The sequence below is a fragment of the Prionailurus viverrinus genome, chromosome F2, assembly GCF_022837055.1.
Source record: "Prionailurus viverrinus isolate Anna chromosome F2, UM_Priviv_1.0, whole genome shotgun sequence".
Taxonomy (NCBI): Eukaryota; Metazoa; Chordata; class Mammalia; order Carnivora; family Felidae; genus Prionailurus; species Prionailurus viverrinus.
In genome coordinates this window covers 76,799,044-76,822,522 of record NC_062578.1, presented here as the reverse complement: position 1 = coordinate 76,822,522, position 23,479 = coordinate 76,799,044, and the positions used below count along the sequence as shown (strand labels likewise).

The window sequence follows — 23,479 nt, the reverse complement described above, 5'->3', positions numbered from 1 at the left end:
AAAAAAAATTCTGTGTGTGTGGACCAACTGGGGAGTTTTCAGATACCACAGGGCATTCCCAGTGAATAAAATGACAAGCTCATGGACACCCCATTTGGTGCCTGACATCGTGCTCCACACTGGAGATGTGGCAATGAACCAGCCTAATCTTGTATTCCATGGGGAAAGCCCTTGCTTCCATTATCTCAATTTGCATTATCAGTGCTATTACTTTAAAATAAGATTCATTTTAAACAATCAAAAACTTAATGTTAGAGTGATAAATAAACTTGTCTACAGTCATCAGCCGGTAAGTAGTAGAGGTTATGTTTAAACCCAGGAATATCTCAGTTCAAACAAAGGGAATCCCCTCAATATGACATCATAATGTCTGAATATATCCTTAAAGTCTCTGTACTGATACACTGATAGAGCTGTTTGACTATTAATTAAAAAAAAAAAAAAAAAAAAAAAAAAAAAAGATTAAAACGGTTGTCATGGTACCCAATTCTAACAACGGGAAAAGTAAAGTCAATGAATTGCACTGACCTGGTTACTGCTGGGGCTGGTACACCTCTTGTACGCAAGGTGGGTTTTCCTCGAACAACTGGGACGTCCGCGTTTTCTGAACCACCATTCAAATACGTCAACTCTTGGAGCTGTGCTTGCCTGATTTCATCATTATAGTCCTACACAGAAGACAGAAGACAACATAATTCACCTCATGTGAAAAATACAAACGTACTTAGGACCAGAAAAATAACAATATTTAATAGAAAAAAAAAAAGGCAAGGAAAATAGCTGACTTCGTAAGATTTGAGTTTGTTGAAATGAAAACGCATCAATCAATTGTAAAAAAGGAAAAAAAAAAACAAAAAAAACCAGAAAACAAAAAACCCCAGCAATTTCCCCAAGCTAAAATTTTCTACAGTCAGCCATTACTCCTTGTGTGGGGCATACTTTCCAAGTGAGATAGTTATAATAAAATTAAGATACCATATACAGACAGACACGTGGCACTGTTATTTACAACTCAATTCAACTCATAGTTACTGAGCATCTGTGAAGTGCAAACTAACAAAACTAGAGAAGCAAGCCAGGGTCTCTGCAGCCAATGAGCTTACACTCTAACAAAGGAGGAAGGCATACATACAACATGATAGCTTTACTAAAATTAAGAGCCACATGTACACATTCTTTTTGTACAATTCCATTTGGATATTATACTAGAAAAAGGCACCATTTTCAAAACTGAATACGTTTTATACTTGGAGGCTTGCTCTTCTTTGTCTTATTCTCTAAATATTCATCTGAGGAACCCTGGGAGCAATCCCTGATTCCTCCTTTCCTTAATACCTCCAACTCCATTCAACAGTCATCAGGAAAGACATGTAATAAATAAACAAAAGTCATCTGTTTCACAATAGAAAGAAAGTTCGGTCTAAATGGTATCTAACTTAAGCTGTGGTAGTAAGAGTAGGTTCTCTTTAAGATGTGTCATCTAAGGGGCGCCTGGGTGGCGCAGTCGGTTAAGCGTCCGACTTCAGCCAGGTCACGATCTCGCGGTCCGGGAGTTCGAGCCCCGCGTCGGGCTCTGGGCTGATGGCTCGGAGCCTGGAGCCTGTTTCCGATTCTGTGTCTCCCTCTCTCTCTGCCCCTCCCCGGTTCATGCTCTGTCTCTCTCTGTCCCAAAAATAAATAAACGTTGAAAAAAAAAAATTAAAAAAAAAAAAAAAGATGTGTCATCTAAGTATGAGTGGGAACTAATTACCAGAGGAGGGACTATAAAATTATCTAGATGGGAGGAAAAAATCGTATTTTAAGACCCTAAGAAATGGTGTGTAGGGAACTGGAAGAAGTGCTACATGGCTGAAATATAAAAATAACTTGGGGGGGGGGGTAGTGTACAGGGAGGCTGGTCTCAACATGGAGTAGAAAGCAGAAACCAAATTCAACAAAACCTCAAGTCATTTTAAGTATAACTTTAAAGGTTTAGAACTAAGGGTACTAAAAAGCATTTAACAGTTTTAAGGAGGAGAGCTGCATACCTAGATTTGTGTTTTAGAAATAATTATGATCATATATGCCAACAAATTAGGTAACGAAGATGACACCATGACATGGATGGATCCTAAAAAGTCACAAATTACCAAAACTGACTCAAGAAGAAACAGAAAATTGGAACAGATAAGCAAAGAGACTAAATTAGTACCGGATAAATAAATGTCTTGCAAATTTGAAGGCCCACAAGACTTCAATGGTGAATTCCACAAACAATTAATGCTAATCCTTTACAAACTTCCAAAAAAATTAAAGAGGAGGGAGCACTCCCTCACTCTTCCTACAAAGCCAGTATTGTCCGAGTACAAACACAGACAAAGACATTACAAAAAAAGAAACCTATAGATGAATATTCTGATGAATATAGATGTGGAGGCTCTCAAAAAATTACAAAGCCAAATCCAGCAGTATAAACAAGATAAAAGGGAGGACTATACGTAAGAACCAACTAAAACATACTCGAATTGCTATTTTGGTTTAATACCTAAAAATCCGCTAATGTAATACCATAAGAAGAGAATGAAACAAACAAACAAACAAAAAACGATCATTTTAATACAGAGAAAAAACATTTGAGAGAAGAATCCCATACATTTTAATGATAGAAACACTCAACAAACTATAAAAAACCCACAGTTAACATTATACTTAACAATAAAAAACTAAAAGAATCATCCTAAAATGAAGACCAAGACAAAGATGTCTACTGTCACCACATCTATCCAACATTGTACTCAAGATTCTAGACAGGACAACTATGTAAGAAAAAAAAAGTAATAGTGCTCAGATTGAAAGGGAAGAACTAAAACCATCTTTGTTCATATATGGTATGGCATAATCCTATGCAAAGAAAATCACAAAGAATCCACAAAAGCATTATTAGAGTCAATAATTGTGTTTCACAAGGCTGCAGGATATAAGATCAATATACAAAATCGATTTTATTTCTTTCCACTAACAATGAACAACACAAAAGTAAAATTAAGAAAATTCCATTTAGAGTAGCATCATAAAGAATAACATACTCGGGAATAAATTAACAAAATAAGAGCAACATTTATATACTGAAAACTACAAAATATTGTTGGGAGAAAATTTTTAAAATCTAAGTAAATGGAAAGATATCCAATATTCATGGCTAGATGGACAATATTCCTACTCTGCTTTCCCACCTCCCAAATTGATCTACAGAATCAAGGAAAACCCTCTCAAAAATCCCAGCTGGTTTCTTTGCTAAAACTCATATACGAAAATCCAAGGGACCTAGTATATCCAAAACAATTATAAGAAAGAATAACAAAGTTGGAAGACTGATTATGTTCCCACATCAAAACTGCCTACAAAGCTACAGAAATAAAGACTGTGTAGGGGCGCCTGGGTGGCTCAGTCGGTTAAGCGTCTGACTTCGGCTCAGGTCATGATCTCATGGTTTGTGAGTTCGAGCCCCGCGTCAGGCTTTGTGCGAACGGCTCAGAGCCTGAAGCCTGCTTCGGATTCTGTGTTTCCCTCTCTCTCTACCCCTCCCCTCTTGTTCATGCTCTGTCTCTCAATAATAAATAAAAACATTTAAAAAAAAGACTGTGTAGTACTTACTGTCTCAAAGGGTAGACATAAAGATCAATAAAATAGAATTGAGAGCCCAGACATAAATTACTGTAGATTGATGTTCAAATAGTTTCTTTAAACAAAGGGTATTGTAGTGACTGAGAGAACACTGAAGAAAATGGAAGCCTTACACCTTGTTGGTGGCAGTGAAAATGGTCCAGCCACTTGGGAAAACCAGTCATCAGTGCCTCAAAACTGTTAAACACAGTTACCAAGTGACCCAACAACTCCACTCCTAGGTAATACCCAAGAAAGTGAGACTATACGTCCACCCAAAAATGTGTACGTGAATGTTCACATCAGCATTATTTATAATAGCCAAGAAACAGAAATAACCCCAAAGTCCTTGACTAATAAACGGACATATAACACACAAATAAAACACAGTACATCTATACAATGGGATATCATCCAGCAATGACAAATCAACTGAATGAACCTTAAAAACAGTATGCTAAATGAAAGAAGGCAGGACAAAAGACCATACATTTTGTGCTATTGTACACAAAATGTCAAAAACTGGCAAACCCATAGAGGTGGATTAATGGTGGCACGTGACAGAATGAGGAATGGCAGGGGACAGGGAGGGGGAGTGCTTGTTCATGGGGACGCGTTTGATCTGGGGGATGATGAAAATCTAAAACAGACAGTGGTGATGGCTGTGTAACTATGGATGCGCTATAATCCAGTCAACTGTATACCTTAAACGGGTGAATTGTATGGGATGTGAATTATATCTCCATAAAGGCTGTGTAAAAAAGCAAAAAGTAAATTAGTGGTTGCCCAGAGAGGGAGGAGAATGGGGCGTCATTGCTGCTCATTACAAGGTTTGCTTGGGGGGGTAATAAAAATGGTCTTAGGTTAAAGTGATAGTTGCAGAACTCTGTGAATATACTAAAAGCTCCTGAATTGTTTATAGGAGTGAGTTTTATGCTATGTGATTTATACCTCCATAAAGATATTAAATGGAAAAAAAAAAAAAACAAACAACACCACACACTAGAGGCAGAAATTCCACATGGAAGCTCATAATTCCAGTACGTGGTATAGACAACCTGGAGTAGGGAAGCGGCAGAAAGAATGAGGAGAAGTAGATCTGGTGTTATTTATAATGGTTAATTTTATTAGAAATGGTAACATCCTAGATGAGGGGGGATATAAGCAAAGTCAAGACCGTCAATGGGCATCTGGAAAATAAGGTAAGTAACAGTGGAACATGCTGTAATCAGTTTTGCACAGGCTGAATCTGCAATGGCCCACGACACACTAAAACTGAGATGTCCCATAGCAATCAGACATAAAAACGAGAAATTTAAAAGTTAAAGATACGGATATAGACGTGAACAAGAGAGGGTTACTCAGGCCCTACACAGCACCGAGAAGGGCCTGTCGTCAAGGTGGGCTCTTGGCAGGCCCCTGGCAGGTGACCTCTACGCCCACAGAGGGGACTGCCTGCGAAGAGGGCTTCTGTATGCCTAAGGCTTGATGCCGTGCTGTACCAGTCTGGCCAGATATGCCTGCCCTGGCAGTGCGGTTAGTGGGGAACCTTCGTCTTGGCTCAGAAAGTGGGGTGGTGAGTAGCCGAGGTCAGGTGCATAGGTACGGTACGTGCACGAGACTGATCTCCGGTAAAAGCCCTGCACGCTGCGGCTCAGGAGAGCCTCACTGGAGAGCAACACTTCACAGGTGTTGTCACACATCACTGCTGGGAATGTTAAATGTGTCCTTGTGTCCCTTTGCACTGCACAGGGACACCTGGAAACCGGGGCCATACTCTTCTTGGTCTTTGCCCCGTGCTCCTCTTCTCGTTGCTGATTTTGATCTGTATCTTTTGGTTGAAATAAACCATACTCACAGTATGTAACACATTGTCTGAGTCCTGTGAGTCCTTCTAGAGAATTACTGAGTTTGAAGGTGGTAGTGGGGACCTCTAGCACAAGAATTCCTCTGTATACAAATGTCAGCCATAGGCAGGATTGCTTGGGGCACATTCCTGGAGCGAGAGAAGGGCTCTGGGCATCAACATAAACTAATAGAAGAAAACCTGCACAGGGGAGACCGAAAAGGGGTGGCAGGAATTTGAGAAGGAAACGGAGGTGATCGGAGCACGAAAGCCCCAGGATTCAGTGCTGCATTCACATTCTGTCAAGCAGCCAAGTACTGATTCCAGGGGATTCACTAACAATGAAGGCAACACAGACTTCAGAAATAGTACTTCTGGTGAAGGGTAGAGCCGGAATCCATCTCGGGGGAATGAAGAGTGGGAGTAAGCAAGTCACAGCCACAGTGCAGGCAGGCGGGTTTTCCAGCTGTGTGGCTCCACAAAGAGGAAGAGAAAGGACTGCAGTCTGAACGAGGAAGGGAGGATCTTATGATAGAAGAAACCAGCACTTCTGAGCGTGAATAAAAGATTCAGGTGCAATAGTTTCCTGGATTATTTAGAATTAAAAACATGAAATATACTTAGTACGTTTGTAAAAAAATATGCTATCTTCTCCTTACTTTTCAAAAGCAGAAATGACTTGAAACTTGAGGTAGAAGGCATCGTGCAATAAGAAAAATAGCATGAACAACAATCAAAAAAGGAAGTCGAAAGGAAGCTGAAGGAATAATAAGCAAACACTTGCAGAGGAGGAGGAAGGGAAGAAAAATGACAAATTCAACTTGCCGAGCTGCGGGGATGACTAAGATCAGGAGTCTAGATTTTACTGTACCTATGGATTCTTTCTGTAACTTATTTAGGGTACTAGGATCTCAAAAGAGTCATTCGAATCTATCATTATTTCAACCTCTCTATAACAAGCCTATTAATATGTTCCTTACCATTTTAGTAAATATGTGTGAAGATTAATAAATTATTTGTAAAGCACATTCTAAATAAAATGTGCTACATAAATGCTAAATATCTGCCCTGTTGAAAAGTGCTAGGAGGTGTGACACAAAATTGTCTGTGGCTCAAAAACAGATTCATGGGAAAGAACATAAAATCCAAAAATACCATTAAAAATTTTAACAGGAAACAAAATTACTCTAAGCGAAGTTAGGTGATTACAATGGTGCCACAAAAATTACAATGAAAGCCCATTTCAAACATGATCTTTGTAGGGGCGCCTGGGTGGCTCAGTCAGCGTCTCCAATAAGCGTCTGACTTTGGCTCAGGTCATGATCTCGCAATTCGTGGGTTGGAGCCCCACGTCAGGCTCTGTGCTGACAACTCAGATCCCGGAGCCTGCTTCGAGTTCTGCGTCTCCCTCTCTCTCTGCACCTCCTCTGCTCACACTCTGTCTCTCTCTCTCTCTCTCTCTCAAAGATAAACATTAAAAAAAATAAAACATAATCTTTGTAAAACTACATTTTCAAGAAGACAAACAGTATAGTTGGAAAAAAATGATGGAGTCTGAGTCAACACACCTGTGTTAAGTCTGAATTTCACCAACTGGACTCACCAGCTTCGTGATTTTAGACAACTTTTAAAAACGTTAGGGGACTGCTTCTTTCAGACAGAACTACTGATAAAGTCACTGTAGTTATAATTTTCTTGGTCTTTAAAATAATGATTTAAAAAAATGATTAAAAAAAATTTTTAATTGTTATTTATTTTTGGGAGAGAAACAGAGTGTGAGCAGGGGAGGGGCAGAGAGAGAGGGAGACACAGAAGCAGAAGCAGGCTCCAGGCTCCGAGCTATCAGCACAGAGCCCGACGCGGGGCTCGAACTCACGAACCGCAAGATGATGACCTGAGCCGAAGTCAGACGCTCAACCGACTCAGCCACCCGGGCGCCCCCCGAAAATGATGATTTTAAATCAGGACGGAAACCAAGTCACATGTGCCAGCTTACAGACTAAGTAACTCTACATTTTAAACTAGTCATTAGTAAATTATCATTTTAACTCCCTATCAGGAAAGTGACACTACTGTAGCATTAATTCAAACATGGGCATCAATTGTGAAGAGTGGAAAAGTGATTAGAATTCTAATTACATAGGTGTAAATGGGATTTTTCTGTCCAGTAAGTTTAGAACATATTTAAATGTGTTAGCCTAGAGAACGAGAACAAAGGTTTTAAATGTCATTATTAAAAATAATTCACTGCAATTTAATGGATTCTCGGTCAGGAATGTTCTCTTCAGATATATTTGCCCCAAATATGCCAATGATTATGCCAAAGAGTAATCCTAGGATCAGTGTTTGTGTTATACTCTACAAGAAATAGCATAAATGTTCATTATTTGAGGACTGATTAAATAAATTTTAGAACATGCGTATGATGAAATATTATGCAGACGTTAAAAAGAATGGAGGGAAACGTTGCACATGCTCATATGGTCAGAGGTCCAAAATAATATAAGATTAAAAAAATGAATAAGAGAGGAGGGACTTTTAGTACAGCCAAACAAAGAGCTTGGCAAAGCCATTCCATAAAAAGCAACAACAAAAGCTGACCACACATGTAAAAGCAACCATTTCAGAACAGTGGGAACTGACTGAAGTTATATAATAAATTAAAAATGCAAGAAATGTATTCGTGTCAGGCACGAAGAGTGGGAGTCTGTGGCATTTTGTGTGGGGATGCTACCCGCCCCCCTCCCCAGCCCAGATGACGTGTCGGTACCACTGTGGGGAAAGACATGAAGACCAACAGTTTGCTGCAGGGGAAGCTGCCTTAATTTGGAAGAAGGTATGAAAAACTCCCATGCCCAGGAGCACTGTCAGTATCAGTAGCCATTTTGGTAGCAAATAAATAGAAGCTCAGTGAATCAGCAAGCCTAATACTCAGGTTCCGGGTGGGGCAAGTGACAGCCTGGCAGACTAGCCAGAAACGTAGCAGCCTTGGAGAGCCTGGATACGCTCCCCGCACATCTCTGCTGAATGGAAGGTTAAGCACATGTACAGCAGAGAATGGAGAGAGCTTAACACTCTCCACACATCCTTCCCTGACAGTGAGTCTGTACACCTGGCAAAGGAGGTAGAGGGATTAACACCTCGGTCACAAGTGAAGTACAGACCAGGGAAGATACGACGATGGACCGACCTGTGGGTGCACCCCCACAATTTTATCAGCAGGCGGCAGAAGCCTTACGAACACAGGTGTGTGAGCACAGCCTCTAAGTAATCACTGGCTGATGTCCGAGAGATGTGGCCATACAGGACACGCCCAGCAGGCCAGGCTTAAAAATAAAAGTGAGAAGTAAAAAAATTAACAAAGCTGTAAACCATGAAGTAGACAGACTCTGCAGATTTAGTCCAACTAAATTACTAAAGAAACAAACAAACAACAACTTGCGACAACAGAGCTTGAAGAATAAAATGAGTCGGAATGTAAATGTGCTATAATATGCTACCTGAAATGTGGAGTTTTCAACAAAAAAGCTGGGAGACATGCAAAGAAACATGAAAACATGACAGGAAGGAAGGAAGGAAGGAAGGAAGGAAGGAAGGAAGGACGGACAGGCAGTCAACTAATAGTAAGAAACTATCTTGGAGAGGGCCCAGATGTTGGACAAAAAAAAAAAAAAAAAAAAAAAAAAGATTTAGAAAAAAAGAAAAAGAAAGTACAACAACAACAACGATAATGAAAAATTAACCAAAGGAGCGCAACAATAGAGTTGAGATGACAAAAGAATGGGTCAGCCAACTTGAAGATAAGCCAATTAAAATGATCCAGTTAGGAACACAGAGAAGAAAGGATGAAGGGAAAGGAGACTCAGAGAAATGCGGGGCACCATCAAGTGGACCAACATACAACCAATGGGAGCCCAGGGCCTGAGGGGAGCAGAGGAGAAAGAAAAAAGAGAAAAAAATTCTCAAGAAACAATGGCTGAAAATGTCCCACATTTGAAGAAAAACATATACCTATGGCTTCACAAAGCTTAACAAGCAAGGAAGATAAGCACACACAACCATTGTCAAATTAATGGAAATGAAAAGACAAAGCCTTGGCAGCAGCAAGAGAAAAACAACAGATCACGTACATTAGCAACAAAATCATGAATGAATGCCCTTCTCACCAAAAATGATGAAGGCCAGAAAGCAGCAGACTGGCCTTCTATGACTGGAAAGAAAAAACTGTCAACCAGGAATTATACACACTATCTTTCAGAGGGTGGGCGAAATAAGGACATTCTGAGAAAAACAAAACCAGTTTTTTGGTTAGCAGGTCTCAGTTACAAGAAAGGCTAAAGGCAGTCCTTTGGGCTGAAAAGAGGTAGCACCATATGGTAACTCTACCCACAGAAAGAAAAAGGAAGCCGAAATGGTAAATGTGTGGGTTAATACAAAGATTATAAGAATACGGTACTACAAGCCAATATCCGCCATGATTATAGAGATCAAGATCCTTAACAAGCTATTGTAAATCAATTCTAGCAACATGTAATTTCAGTGGGATCTCACCTAGTAATGCAAGGTTGGCATAACATCTGGATATCAACTAATGCAATACACTAGTATTAACAACAACAACAATAACAAATACTCATTCAGGGTAAAGCCTCTCAACACCTAGGGACAGAAGAGAACGTCTTCAACAAGATACAGGGCAGCAGTGAAATCTACAGCTAACGTCAGACTTAATGGTGAAAACTCAAAGCACCAAGAAAGATGTCTATCTTCACGACTCCTACTCAACAAAGCACTCAAAGTTCTAGTCAGCGTAACAAGGGAAAAATAAAATAAAAAACTGAATTTTAATTTCATTAAAATCCGAAAAGAAGAGGTAAAATTTATTACAGATAACAGGACTCTGCATACAGAAAATCCTAATGATTCCATAAAAATGAAACAACACACTGGAACTAATGGTTCGGCAAAGTTACAAGACCCAAGATCAGTGTATATAAGTCAACTGCATTTCTATAACCTAGGATCACTGAAAATGAGATTTTAAAAACTGCATTCACAATAGCATCAAAAAGTGTACAATACTTAGGAGTAAATTTAATAAAAGAAGTATATATATGACTAGTACCTTGAAAACTACGAAACACTGCTGAAAGAAATGAAAAAAAAATAATCTGTTAAGTAGAGACACTTCATATTTGTGGACTGGAAAACTAAATATTGTTAAGATGGAAATAATCCCCAAATTGAGCTACAGATTCAATCCTCTATCAAAACCCCGGGAGGCTTCTGTGTGGAAATTGATAAGCTGATTCTGAAATAGATGTTGAAATGCACAGGAGCCAAAATAACCAAAACAATTTTGAAGTAGAACTTTTTCTTTGTAAAAGAATCAACAACCTGGATTTCAAATCAAGGTACTAGAAGGCTAAAGTAATTAAGGGCATGACACCGGCATTAGGACAGGCATACACATCAATGGAACAGAACTGAGAATCCAGAAACAAATCCACACATTTATGTTCAATCGATTTTCAACAATGGTGTTGCTGTTCAACGGGAAAAGAATTGTCTTTTCATCGTATGGTGCTGGGACAACTGGCCATCTATATAAAAAACGAGAAACCTACATTCTACCTTCCCACCACACAAAACTTAAAATCGATCGCAGACTTGGGGCACCTGTGTGGTTCAGCGGGTTAAGCATCTGACTCTAGGTTTTCGCTCAGTTCATGATCTCATGGTTTACGGGCTCGAGCCTCACATCATGCTCTGCCACTGACAGCATGGAGCCTGCTTGGGATTCATTCATTCATTTTCTCTCTCTCTCTCTCTCTCTCTCTCTCTCTCTCTCTCTCTCCCCCCCCCCACTTCTCCCCCTCTCTGCCCTTCCCCCACTTGCATGTGCATTCACTCTTTTTCTCTAAAAAAGAAATAAACTTAACGATAATAGACTTAAATGACACATACTATATACTAATACTATACTATGCTAATACTAATACTGTAAAAGCTAATACTATAAAAGATTAGGAAGAAAACAGCAGAAAATCTTTGTAACTGGGGGTTAGGCAAAGAGTTCTCCTGGCCCGCCTAGATTCAAGGACAGAGAAACCATGTCTTGGTGGAGGAGTGCAAAGGGGACAGGGTGGGAGGCCCTGTGGCAGCCCACGTGGCTAGGTCAACACCCCCTAAGACTGATCACTAAGACATTAAATTTACCTCTCCTTAGTCAGTCTTGTCAGAGTGCCAATGTTTATATGGGTATCTGATTCTTATCAAACTCTCCCATTAGACAGACTCCACAGGGGCAGAGAAAAGAATGTCTTTTATTAGTTTCCATGTATCTACCACATAGAAAGCACTCAAAATCTTTGTTTTTAAACTAAATGAATAAATGTATCATCATATTGGCTTGAGGGAACAAAGGGAAGCTTAAACATTTTCAGCTCCCAAGTAAAATGACTTAATACAATCTCATGTCTTGGCTTTTCCAAGGCAATCGTGATTGACAATATCCTTTCCTTCTAAATTCAACAGTTTTCTTCACAGATAATATAGTCATGATACATATGCTACAGTATGTAAAGTCAATCTACTAGACCAACCTGGGATTGCTGAAGACAGTCTTACCCCAGGCAGCTGTTTGGCAGATGTGACAGCTTCTCTAAATAAATTGTCTAAAGAGGCAAAATGTTCAATGTTTTAGTTTTTTAATCTAGAACATGCAAGTTATACAGAAGACCTAAATTAACTTTCATAATGGAAGTAGGGATACACTCTCTTTAAATAATCACATTCTTAGCAACATCAGAGTGTCTGGAAAGGGTTAAAAATAGACAAGCAATTGTTCCATCAACAAAGCACAAAACACCTGGCAGAAGCCAGCCAACTACCTCCACAGTGTCCTTCTTCTCTGGGCTTCTGACACTTTGGTCTGTCGTTATGTGTACCTCGCGGTACTGAAATCCTCGGCTTACGTTTCTCTCTTCTACGCTCCGTGTTCCTGGAGGGTAGGGACTGCTTTTATTCATGCCTCTGGCCCAAAACCACACACAGTGCTTGGTGCCATGGAAGGCACTAACGCATCCGTGTGGGAGAACAGTGGATCTGTAGGTGATTTTAACATCACGAAGAAGCTTAGGACGTGGAAGCCCCCAAATGTGAACTGGCAAGGGTGCTCTTCACCCTTCTTGGCCGTGCAGCCTTCCCGGAGCGACCTAATCTCTTTAGAAATCCCTCGCCCTGATATAAAGAAAGAAAACTGCCAACTGATTCACAGGGACCCTTTCGACAAATGAAGTGCTGTGCAAATAACAATTACTACAAGAGTTACCAGGGATGAAAATAAAGAAAGGACTTCAAAGGACAAATTAACTATCAGGGTGAACCGTACTAACAGGAATGAGGAACTTTTTGATTTCTTCCAGTGCGTGTCCCATCCGGGCATATGCTTCTGCTGGTGGAGCGAACACTTCGATGAGAACGTGGAGGTCGTCGTTGAGGTGAAAGTATTTTGCTTCCCCACTCTTCCTCAACTCTTCTTCCTGAAGAAAGAAAAACCATGCTTAAAAGCGTGTCTGTATAAGAAAAGGAAAAGAAACACTATGCAGAGCTTATCTGGCATGAGGCTGTCACAGAAGATTCACTCAACAGCAAGCGGCACTACCCCAAGGATGGAGGTTTGCGATACAAACCTGACCCTGCCATTCCCGCAGGGAATGCTACGAAAACACCCGGGCTTCCTGCTGCTGCTGGAGAAGTCTCAGCTCCTGCCTCTGCCGGGAAGGACACCTGTGTCCCCCCAGCTCGACGCCCTCCAGGCGCCCTCAGACCCCTGGCCGGACTGGCTGGTCTCCTCCGCTCCCTCTACGCTGGTTACGCCCAGTGCCCGTAGTGTGGCCACAAAGCACTTCCGCCATCAAAGTGTCTGACATAACCTATTCTTTACTTGACTCTTTTCTAATTTCGCTCACGGAAGGTGGGCACAGTGGAGCAAACACCGTGACCGTCTTCTCTGGTGCTCGTCCCTGGTCTAGAAAAGTACTCAGGACACAGTAGACACTCAGCGAGTATTTTCAGTGACGAGGTAAACACTATCTCATTTCTATGTTTGCTTGTGACCGTCTTCTCTGGTGCTCACCCCCTGGTCTAGAAAAGTGCCTGGCACACGGTAGACACTCAGCGAGTCTTTTCAATGAAGAGGTAAACATTATTTCATTTCTATGTTCCTTTGTTCATTCACATATTCATTCAAAAAAGCATTTCTACATGCCAGGCACTATATCTGAAGATAAAAACGAATAAAATAAATGAAAGATCTTATTACATGATTTTATGATACGCGTTAAAAAAAAACTTTGTTTTTATTTGTTTACATAATGAAACTCAGGGGGGAAATTAGGAGGAAAAAAACCCCAGATCAGAATGGGACAAGTGATTTTCGCCCATGATCTCCTAACTAGCATTCATTAGAGTGGCAAAGGACAGAATCTGGGACTTTTAAAAGTCTTTGTTTCCAACATTCAAATGAGGCAGATTGAGATGAGTACGTACCTACATCTGGAGTGATTTCCCAAACGGGGGACACCTTGCTAGCACCTCCAAAACACCAGCCCCACATGAAAGGGAACCCTAGAACTCCTGGCAACAACACCTTTTAATTCCACCACGAGCTAAGAGTTCAAAGAAGCACAAACACCCTTGACCTCACCACTTAAGGCTTCAACTTCTGTTACTTAACTAATTTGCTCTCTTATGAAGAAAAGAGAGATCTACACGTGTAATATGAAAGGGCACGGGGTTTTGAGTCAGATACACCGCAATCCTAGCCGTGCCAGCCACAGCCCAACGGGAGGCCATCTGTTCTAATCAGAACATTGGCCATCGCTTCATCTCATACTCTGCCTTTCACAGCTGAAGGTTTAAACATCGAATCATATGTTCAACAGTTCACTTTTGGAAGCATAAACTAGAGAATTAAACATTTCTTACCCATTCTACGATGGGCTCCAATTAATGATGATAATGACAGGCCGTCACTGTGACTCACGGTGAAGCACTGTCATCGCTACAGCGGAAGTAAACTGGAACAGCAGAGCTTTCTTATCCTAACCCGCCGTCGCACATCTCCACAGAGCGAGAAGCTTTACCAGATTCTTCCCTGGGTTCATAAGGACTGGCAACATGGTGTGCGGGAAAGAACACAGACTTCGTTTGGACTCCTACATTCGAATCCCAAGTCCAACACTTACCCTGTAACTTTGGGCAGGTTACTTTATCATCGCGAAGCGGTGATTTTAAGTGGGGAATAAGAGTATAGTATCAACGGCTCGTAGGGTTGTTGTGGTAAGAAAGGAGTTATTAGAATAGTAATGAGGAGTTACTAGCAGTATGATGGAGTGGTAATAAAAAAAGGAGTCTCCTGTTTAAGGACACAAGAAGTCCTTACAATGAGGCGTAGTACATCAGAAAGACTCAAAAAGTGAACATAGCATCAATTATTCTATCATTCTAGAACGCGGATGGGAAGGGCAAAACGGCCGGCAGGTCTGGCACAAACTGAAGGCTCCACAGACCACACGTTATAGTGATTGTTATGCTACAAACCCAGCTGATACAGGGCGGTAGGTAACGACTCCCGTAATTTCATCCATGGAGAAAACACAAGAATAAAATGAATTACGGTCTCGTTAGAATTTAGACAGTGAACGCTTTGAAAAGCTACAAGATTTTAACATTACGTAACGGAAATCTCTGCAGCAATCCACGTTATTTATTAACTGAGAATTTCTGCAGGCTGAGAGGCTCAACAGAAGCCAGCGCTCCAGAGTTCAGGCCGTGAGGACCGACTGCAGGATGGCAGGCGGGACCCCAGTAAGTCCCCATCTGTGTACAAATCATCGCTCGTGGTCACGTCAGTGAAACGCCTTGAAGGTGTAACCGATGGCCGTGCGTGTGCACGGCAGGACGAGCAAGGCGGTGGGGTGGGGCGCAACAGGCTATTGTTCACTGTACTGAATCTTAAAAAGACAGTGACAGACTCCAGACTTGACATTAGGAGTTCGAGGCTCAAAGAGCCAGCGGCAGCCTGGAGGGGGTCACCGCTCACGGCCGAAGGCCGGTGGAGGCCCCAGACGGAAGCACAGTCGAGGCCCGTGTGCCGCGGAAGGACGACGCACACGGCCCGGCCATCTCTCGTGTGGGATTTAGGAAAATGTCTGGAGAGCAGTGAAGACCTGAGAATTGGACCGGCAACATCAGAGAGGATCCAGACAACCCCGGGTTTTCGAGGGTCACAGCCCCGCTGAACCTTCGGCCCTGGCGGAAGCCAGTCTGCTGGAGCTCTTCCTACCCTGTTTCGAGTAGCCGAGGTCGTTCCGTGAAAGGAGAGGACAATCCTCAGGCTTTGTCACTGTTCCTCAGGATGACCTCCTGGCCCATGATCCCTGCCCGGCCCGGGGATGCAGAGAACAAGAGAGCTCGCGGTAAATGGCAACATCCCCTTGCGTGCACGCGACGCTCCCTCCCCGTCTTGCCAACGAGGATCGGGGGCCTTTTACTAGAGTGACTGTACACCGAGAAGAGGTACCCGGCGGCCCGAGGATTGACGAACCTGACTCTGAGCCAACGCTGCTCAACTGAAGGCCGCTGATGAGGGTGGAGAGTGGGGTCTATGGGGTCAAGAGATAAAGGACTTCTGAGCCCGCCGCTTGACAGCAGGCTTAATGGACTGTGAACCTACAATGTACTCTACTTCCCCAGTTCCGTGGTGTCCTGAGGGAATGGAAATGACCAGCCACTTACAGAATCTCTATATTGACTCTCAGACCCATGTGGTCAAGGACAGAGAAAGGAGAGGATTAGTGAAGGGCTGGCAAGTGGTCTAGGAAAGAAGCCTCAACAGGTAAGAGAACCGAGTGCCCCATGCAATGCAGAGCAGACACTCAGTGACCAGGGGACTAACTGTAGATGTCAAAGCACCTCATTCCCCGCCCACCTCAGTGCTACTCAAGGGACTCCAACAAGGGGTCTGTGGTGAGAGAGAGGGAGAGATTAGATATTACTTCACAACACAGACTCCTCTGGAAAAGATTCCTGGCTACTGCACTGCCGACTGTCTGCTGTGCCAACGGCAGAGAGAGCCCTTAAAATGACACCATGGTCTGGACAGACCACCAAGCCCAGATAGCAAGCTGATAGTATTTAGGACCCCTTTCATTAAGCGGATAGCCAGGCACTGGCTATTACTTGGACATATGATCTGACCAAAGACTTGCCTTCCCTGCTTCCCTTCTACCTGTAAAACTGTCCGTGGACGCCCTGATCACGGCCACCGTAAGCCGTAAAATGTTACTTCTGACCAAAAAAACCCTCCCTTAACAGCAAACAAAATAAGCAGTACAATGCAGATGAATTTCCCTGGGCATATCACGTGCCTCATGACCGGACGGCCTTACTGAAGACCTCATTAACGTATCAGCAAGGATGGGGTATTTTCGCACAAGATACACAGAATTTCTAACCAACTGACCAAAATATGGTTCCCTTTCCTCCATCCAGAAGAGATGAGTCAGGGAATCAAAGGAACATCGTCTGAGACAGCAATGCTTAGTGAGCAGTTAACCTAACCTGGCCCACACCAGAATCATTTCAAACCCCACCCCCTGAAAATTCATTTTGAGATTCTACCCTCAAAAGAGGCTGTATGGGAATCTTTCTATTTAACAGCATCCCATGTGTGTCTGATTCACAGCCATGTTTTAATCAAATAATTTCATAAGCTTCCTTGATTAACTCAGATAATACACTCAGGTTCCCTAAATCTCAGGTTTTCTACACATAAAACAAGAAAAATATTATGTACCTTCCATCATTTTTGCAGGGAGAACACGGAGTAACGCCTGTAACATGTTTCACAGAGTGCCTGACTCACAAGCAGATGGCAGCTATTTCTTCTTATAAAAGCCTTTGTTTTGATGGACTTTTGTGTGGGGAGGCTGGATTTTGTGTAAATAACTTTCTTGTCGGACACAATCATCGTCTGACTTTTTATGGTAAGTGACCACTAAATGCGGACTCGGTTTTCAGGAACGTCAATCTTCTCACCACGACAGAACAACAAAATGGTAACGAGAACACTGTCAGGGACAGCACAGCACAAAGCGTGAATGCTTCTTTCAAAGGTGGTATATTTGAGAAAGCGATCGATAAAAACAACTCCATTAACTTTAACTTCTTAAAAAAGGAGGAGGTTAGCGTGAATACATCCAAGGACAACAACTGTGTGTTGGAACGCTAAGCCACTATTAAAGCGTCTAAAATCGACTTGAACCTGGTAAAACATAAAGGGTATCAAATGAAGGGCAAAAGGGGCAAATAAAGGTGTATACTTTATGAACTCAACCCTGTGAAATACAAGCTTACAAAAAAGGCCCAAAGGGGGGACTCATCTAAAATGCCAACAGTGGCCCCGAGACCACAGATAACTCTGGTTTCTCTTCATGGGAATTTCAGTCTCACTGATCTGTCTACCGGGTGTTGTATCTACAATCAAAACCACAGGTATTGCTACTTCATTTTACAAATGAATGTGATAGTTACAGACGTACGTGTAAGACACTGCATGTTCTGACACTGGCCCGAGTGACTCCATTTTTGGCCATATCCCAGACTCACCGCCTTCTACGACGTTTCCATATAACTTCATTTAAGATCCTAGCTAGCTCTTAAATAATTTGTATTAATACGATGGATACTCTAAAGGTGGATTATACAACCTGTCTCCAAAAGCAGCCATTGTCTACAACGAATGTTACCTTTGCCTTGTCTCGCATGGAACCTTTTCCAAGGATGGACATTTTTGTCAAGGTTTCTTCTTGTAAGCGCTTCAGAGAATTGCCACGGGGACCCAAAAGTTTCCCCACAAAGTTGAACTAGGAGAAAACAAACAAACCAAATTGGTAAGTCATATCAGAAAGTAATTTATTAATCTTGAACGTCAGGAAACACGACAGTACACTGCACATTACTAATCAACGTCAGATATTGAAGTTCCTACTATATGTATCACACTGTAATGTTTTTCACAAACCCCATAAAATGGGGTTAAAAACTGTAAAGTAAAAAAACCAACCATTTCAATGATGGCTAGATTTCACAAATTATAAATGAAGCTAATTCCCAGAATTCCTAAGTTGTTGTCCTGACACTTTCAGTAGGCATCTGACATGAAGCACAAACAGTGCTAGCATGAGGATGTGGGTGGGGAAGAGGTAATGTGCACTGGGCTGGTCATTATGGAGCATCTGGGTCCTTCCACCTGGTCAGTCAACCAGGGAGTGCACTGGCCTAGATGAGTTCTCAAGCAGTCAGTGGCTCACAAAGCTTTATGACAAAATTCATCTAACTCTTCTATTTTTTTAACATTTATTTATTTTTGAGAGGCAGAGCGAGACAGAGCGTGACCAGGGGAGGGACAGAGAGACAGAGACACAGAATCAGAAGCGGGCTCCAGGCTCCAAGCTGTCAGCACAGAGCCCGATGCGGGGCTCAAACCCACGAACTGTGAGATCATGACCTGAGCAAAAGTTGGATGCTTAACCAACGGAGCCACCCAAGTGCCCCAACATCTAACTCTTCTAAAACAACTAGCTTTGGAAATGTTGACAAAATATTTAGTCTAGATTCTACGGGGTTCTTTATTTAACAGGCAGCGTAGAAGTGAATTCATTAATGGCATAGATTCTGAGGCTACACTGCCGTGGTTTTAAGACATGGTTTTTCCATTTACCAGCTGAGTAACCCGGCTAGTAACTGCGTTACCTAATCTCTCTGTACCTTGGATTCCTCATCTACAAAATGAGAATGGCAAATGACAACACAACCCACCCTCATAAGGCCGTTAGGAGGATTAAATGGGTCCATATAAAAAAACCAGAACAATGCTTAGCACATAATAGATAATAAATATATCTTGAATGAAAGGGTATTTCATGAATGAAAGGATATTAGGAATTTCACACAACTGTTAAAAGCGTTACTATGATTAAGTTGTGAATATTTCTTGTTCCCAAAAGGAAAAGTCAGCCCTACTGACTAGGCAATCTTTGGCAAGATTGCGGATTACAAACTCACGCAGCTGCTGCTTTGGTATCAGCTCTCGTCCACAATCTATGCCACTGCTGTGCTGTTGCTGTTTTTAAAAGACAATTGTTCCTCAATTTCTCTATGGAAAGTGAAGTAATATTCTTAAAATACGAGCTTTTAAAAAATCAAAATGGTATTTTTTCCTTGCTCACTTTTAATTTTATTAGTCTTCAATGAAAACTCAAATAACTACAGTATTTTTAACCTTCAAATTAAATACTTTTTTTTTTAATTTAAAGTCAATTACTTTTTAAAAAATAGGAATGATACAGAGTTAAAAATATCAAATAATACAACGTAGGAAAAAAATCAGTGTCTCCACCCACGGATCCCTACCTTATTTCTTGGTTCCCCATTTGCTCTGCTTTATCTTTCTGGAAATTCTTATGTGTCTATCGGGATCTCCTGGTTTGGAACTCTAAATTTCTCTCTTATTCTTCCTCTTTCTCTTTCACCTTCTCTCTCTCTCTTTTACTTTCTGGGAGATTTAAGTATATTTCCTACATATCTATTGATTTTTTCATTTTTGCTATCAAGCGTTTAACTACTAATAGCATTTTCTTATATTTGTTTCTTTTTTACAGCATTTTAAAAATATTTTATGTAATTGATACAAATTCTTATCTTTCTGAGGATTTTAATGCAGTGCCCCCTTCCCCCAACTTGGAGCCTATGGCATCTGCTGCTTCCAACAGATTCATGTTGTGCGAATTGGTCTCTTCCTACATTATCGGCTTTCCTCAAGTGACCAGTAATCCCCCCTGCTGCCTGCTCTTAAAAATTTAAGGTTGCAGCTCAAAAACATTGCCTGGACACCCTGGAACTCCCTGATCTCCCAGGAGGAGGTATCAGCCTGGCTGCTGGAATGTTGGGATTCCCACTATGAGCTACGCACACTTTTATTTAAGGGAAATAATGCCCTCATTTTCCAGTGTGGCATCTCTAACCCTCAGTTGAATCCATCTGGGTCTCAGAGCCCAGAGTTTCTTTATTCAACCCCTTCAGGAAATCTCTAGTCTGCTGTAGGTTAAGAAGGCAGATGCCTGGCTTCATAAGCTGGGAAGAGCATCCAGTGGTCTAACTACTACTTCTTTTTTTAAATTTTATTTCTAGAGAAAGAGCATGTGCCAGCAGGGGAGGGTGCGGAGGGAGAGAGAAAGAGAGAATCTCCAGCAAGCCCCACCTCGGCACGGAGCCTGAGGCTCGGAGCTCGGAGCCTCGGCACGGAGCTTGGCACTGGGGCTCAATCCCATAACCCTGGGATCGTGACATGAGCCGAAATCGAGAATCAGATGCCTAACCAGACTGAGCCCCCCAAGTGCCCCTACCACTTCTCACATAAGCTCTGAACCAAGTCTCCACTTCAGTTCTGCCCCTAAATCCACCTTCTCAGTAACTGGCATCTAGGATTCCGGAGTTTTCTCAAGGTGTTCCCACACTACTGACCAAATTTCTGGGACACTTTCTCTGGCCCTGTGAGCTTGGATTCTTCTTTCTCTGCTCTCCTAAGTCATTACCATTTGTCCATTTATTTTGCAGCCACTGAAATCTCACTCCAGTCATTGGCCTATTGTTGCCTCGCCCTTCCATTCTTGTCTTTGAGGATCTGTGCCTTTTTACTTCATTTCCATTCATTTTGGCAGGTTTCAAGGATGGCATGAGAATAAATTTGTGGTCAAACAGCCATATTTGCATCACGTCTCTAGTAGTTAAATATTTCCCCATTAATAAAAACTAAGAGGCCTTAGAAATCATCCAGTCCAAACATCTAATTTTATACTGAGAAAACTGAAGCCCACAGAATGGTAGGATTTATTCAAGGTCACTTGTAAAACATAAAGACACAGGTCTCTACATACAGAGGAAAAACATTTTTATGATTTTATATGCCTTCAGGAGTTTCTTTCTCCATTTAACTTCTATTAGTCTTTCCTTCACAAAAAGTACATAAATGAGTACTTTGGCAAGCAGAAGATTTTCACCGACTTCTCTGTTCAAGCATGTATTGTGCAGGAGTCATGTGTCCCAGGTCAAGTCCCCCTCACGGGTGTCGGACTTCATCCACAACACAAGGACCTTAGGACCCACCGGCGGTGCCGGTCATATGAATTAAATACGGAAATGTATAAAAAATCACCTAACAGAGCAACCAATAGATGGTGCGTATCCTATGCCAAATGGGTAAGGAATAAATTGATGAATTCAGCTATTATGAACATACATAATTTTACGTGAACAACACCCACCGGTTACTACACACCGACTACCCTCCGACGGCAATGCATACTGAACCGGCACGGCCGTGCCCAGGTCTGCGGCTGAGAACTGAGAGCACGGACCCTCAGCGTCCTTAATGCTGACTCACAACGATGGCAGTACGCTCGGTTGCTTGGTCGGGTTCTCAACCCCTGATTGCATCACCTTCCCGGGAGAATCTGGAATTACTTAGCATGTTTGCTTGTCACGATGACTGTAGGTCACTCCTGGCACTTAGTGGGCAAAAGCCAAGACTATCACACATCAGAAACGGAGGGGACTGCCCTTCACAATGAAGGAGTGTCCTGTGTAAAATGTCAACCGTGTCCCTACTGAGAAACACCGCTGGGGAGAGGAGCCACTGACTCTGGTCCCTCTCTACATCTTGGGCTTAAAGCCCTTGCTGCTCCTTCTTGTGATTACACGATCGGTTCCTCCGTGGATTCTCTAAGGCGCCATCATGTCCTTCAACAAACCAAACCAACAAACCATAAGCCGCCCAGGTGGGTACCTACAACAAGACGAGGCCTAAGTGATGCACGGGCTGTGAAAGCCTCTTGCATCCTTCAGACAACATGAATGGTACAGGAGTTGGGGAGCACGGCTGTCTCAAGTGCCCAAGTTCTAGGACACACTGGTGCTCCCAGGCCACAGCCTTCTGAAGCAGCGGGGCGCCCTCTTACCGGCAGTGTGGCCACGGCAGTTCCTTAGCCTTCCCGGTCCCCAGTGTCACCATATTTGCCCCGTGGAGGCTGCAGCACTGAAGGGTTATCAGGAAGATTAAAGCACATCAGGTAAGTGTGCCCCTAGAATGCCGAATTTAACCAGCCCCTGTGCTCCTAAAACAGTGATGATGAGGACAGCCTGGGGCCCTTTCCCATTCCTGGGAATGGCTCCCTGCAGAGTTCCTCCTCCTCAGGGGATTTAGATAAGGCCTGTAGACGATTCCCTGTTCACCTAAGAGCAGACCGACCCAGACCCTGGACCTTCCCATTCTTTGCCTCACAAAAGATTGGCCAACCTGTCTGTCCCCACTGACCAGTCAGAAAACGTCCTCTCACCTTACCTGATCAAACTTCAAAGAAGTTCTCGTTTTCCTCACGCCCCTAAATGTGACCCACAGGCAACCTGGGCCAGCACACAATCCCCGAAGGTCCCCCCACTTCCAGGCACCAGCCTCAGGGTGACCGTTCTCTGACCTAGTGTCCCATCATGCTGTCGCCACACCCTCCTGGCCTTGGGCCCGGCTCCCCTTGTGCCCGCTGACTTCTAGGTCAATGACAGATCTCAGGAGGCTCAGAGCCCCTGCTATTACAAGTCCCCCTTCCTATTCTTCTAATAGTAATTTTTTAATGTTTATTTATTTTTGAGAGAGAGAGAGAGAGAGAGAGAGAGATCATGAGTGGGAGAGGAGTAGACAGGGGGAGATAGAGGATCCAAAGCAGGCTCTGCACAGACAGCACTGAGCCCGATGGGGGGTTCAAACTCATGAACTGCAAGATCATGACTTAAAAGCCAAAGTTGGACACTCACCCGAATGAGTCACCCAGGTGCTCCATAATAATACTTTCATTTTGTTTAATGTTTATT

General features: G+C 42.5%; 1 protein-coding gene across 3 annotated transcripts in view; it reads right to left on the bottom strand.

Annotated features, from left to right (window-relative positions):
• KHDRBS3 (KH RNA binding domain containing, signal transduction associated 3) overlaps positions 1–23,479 on the bottom strand; it is a 188,329-nt gene that overhangs the window by 83,579 nt on the left and 81,271 nt on the right. For all 3 annotated transcript variants that reach the window (XR_007148572.1, XM_047842388.1, XM_047842389.1), the window contains exons 3-5: positions 18,304–18,420; positions 12,886–13,032; positions 529–668 (exon numbers count right to left, since the gene is read on the bottom strand). Coding sequence is in view for 2 of the 3 variants with exons in the window: in XM_047842388.1 (XP_047698344.1) it covers positions 529–668; positions 12,886–13,032; positions 18,304–18,420 (404 nt within the window). In the remaining variant the exon portion in view is untranslated. The remainder of the gene's footprint in view (positions 1–528; positions 669–12,885; positions 13,033–18,303; positions 18,421–23,479) is intronic.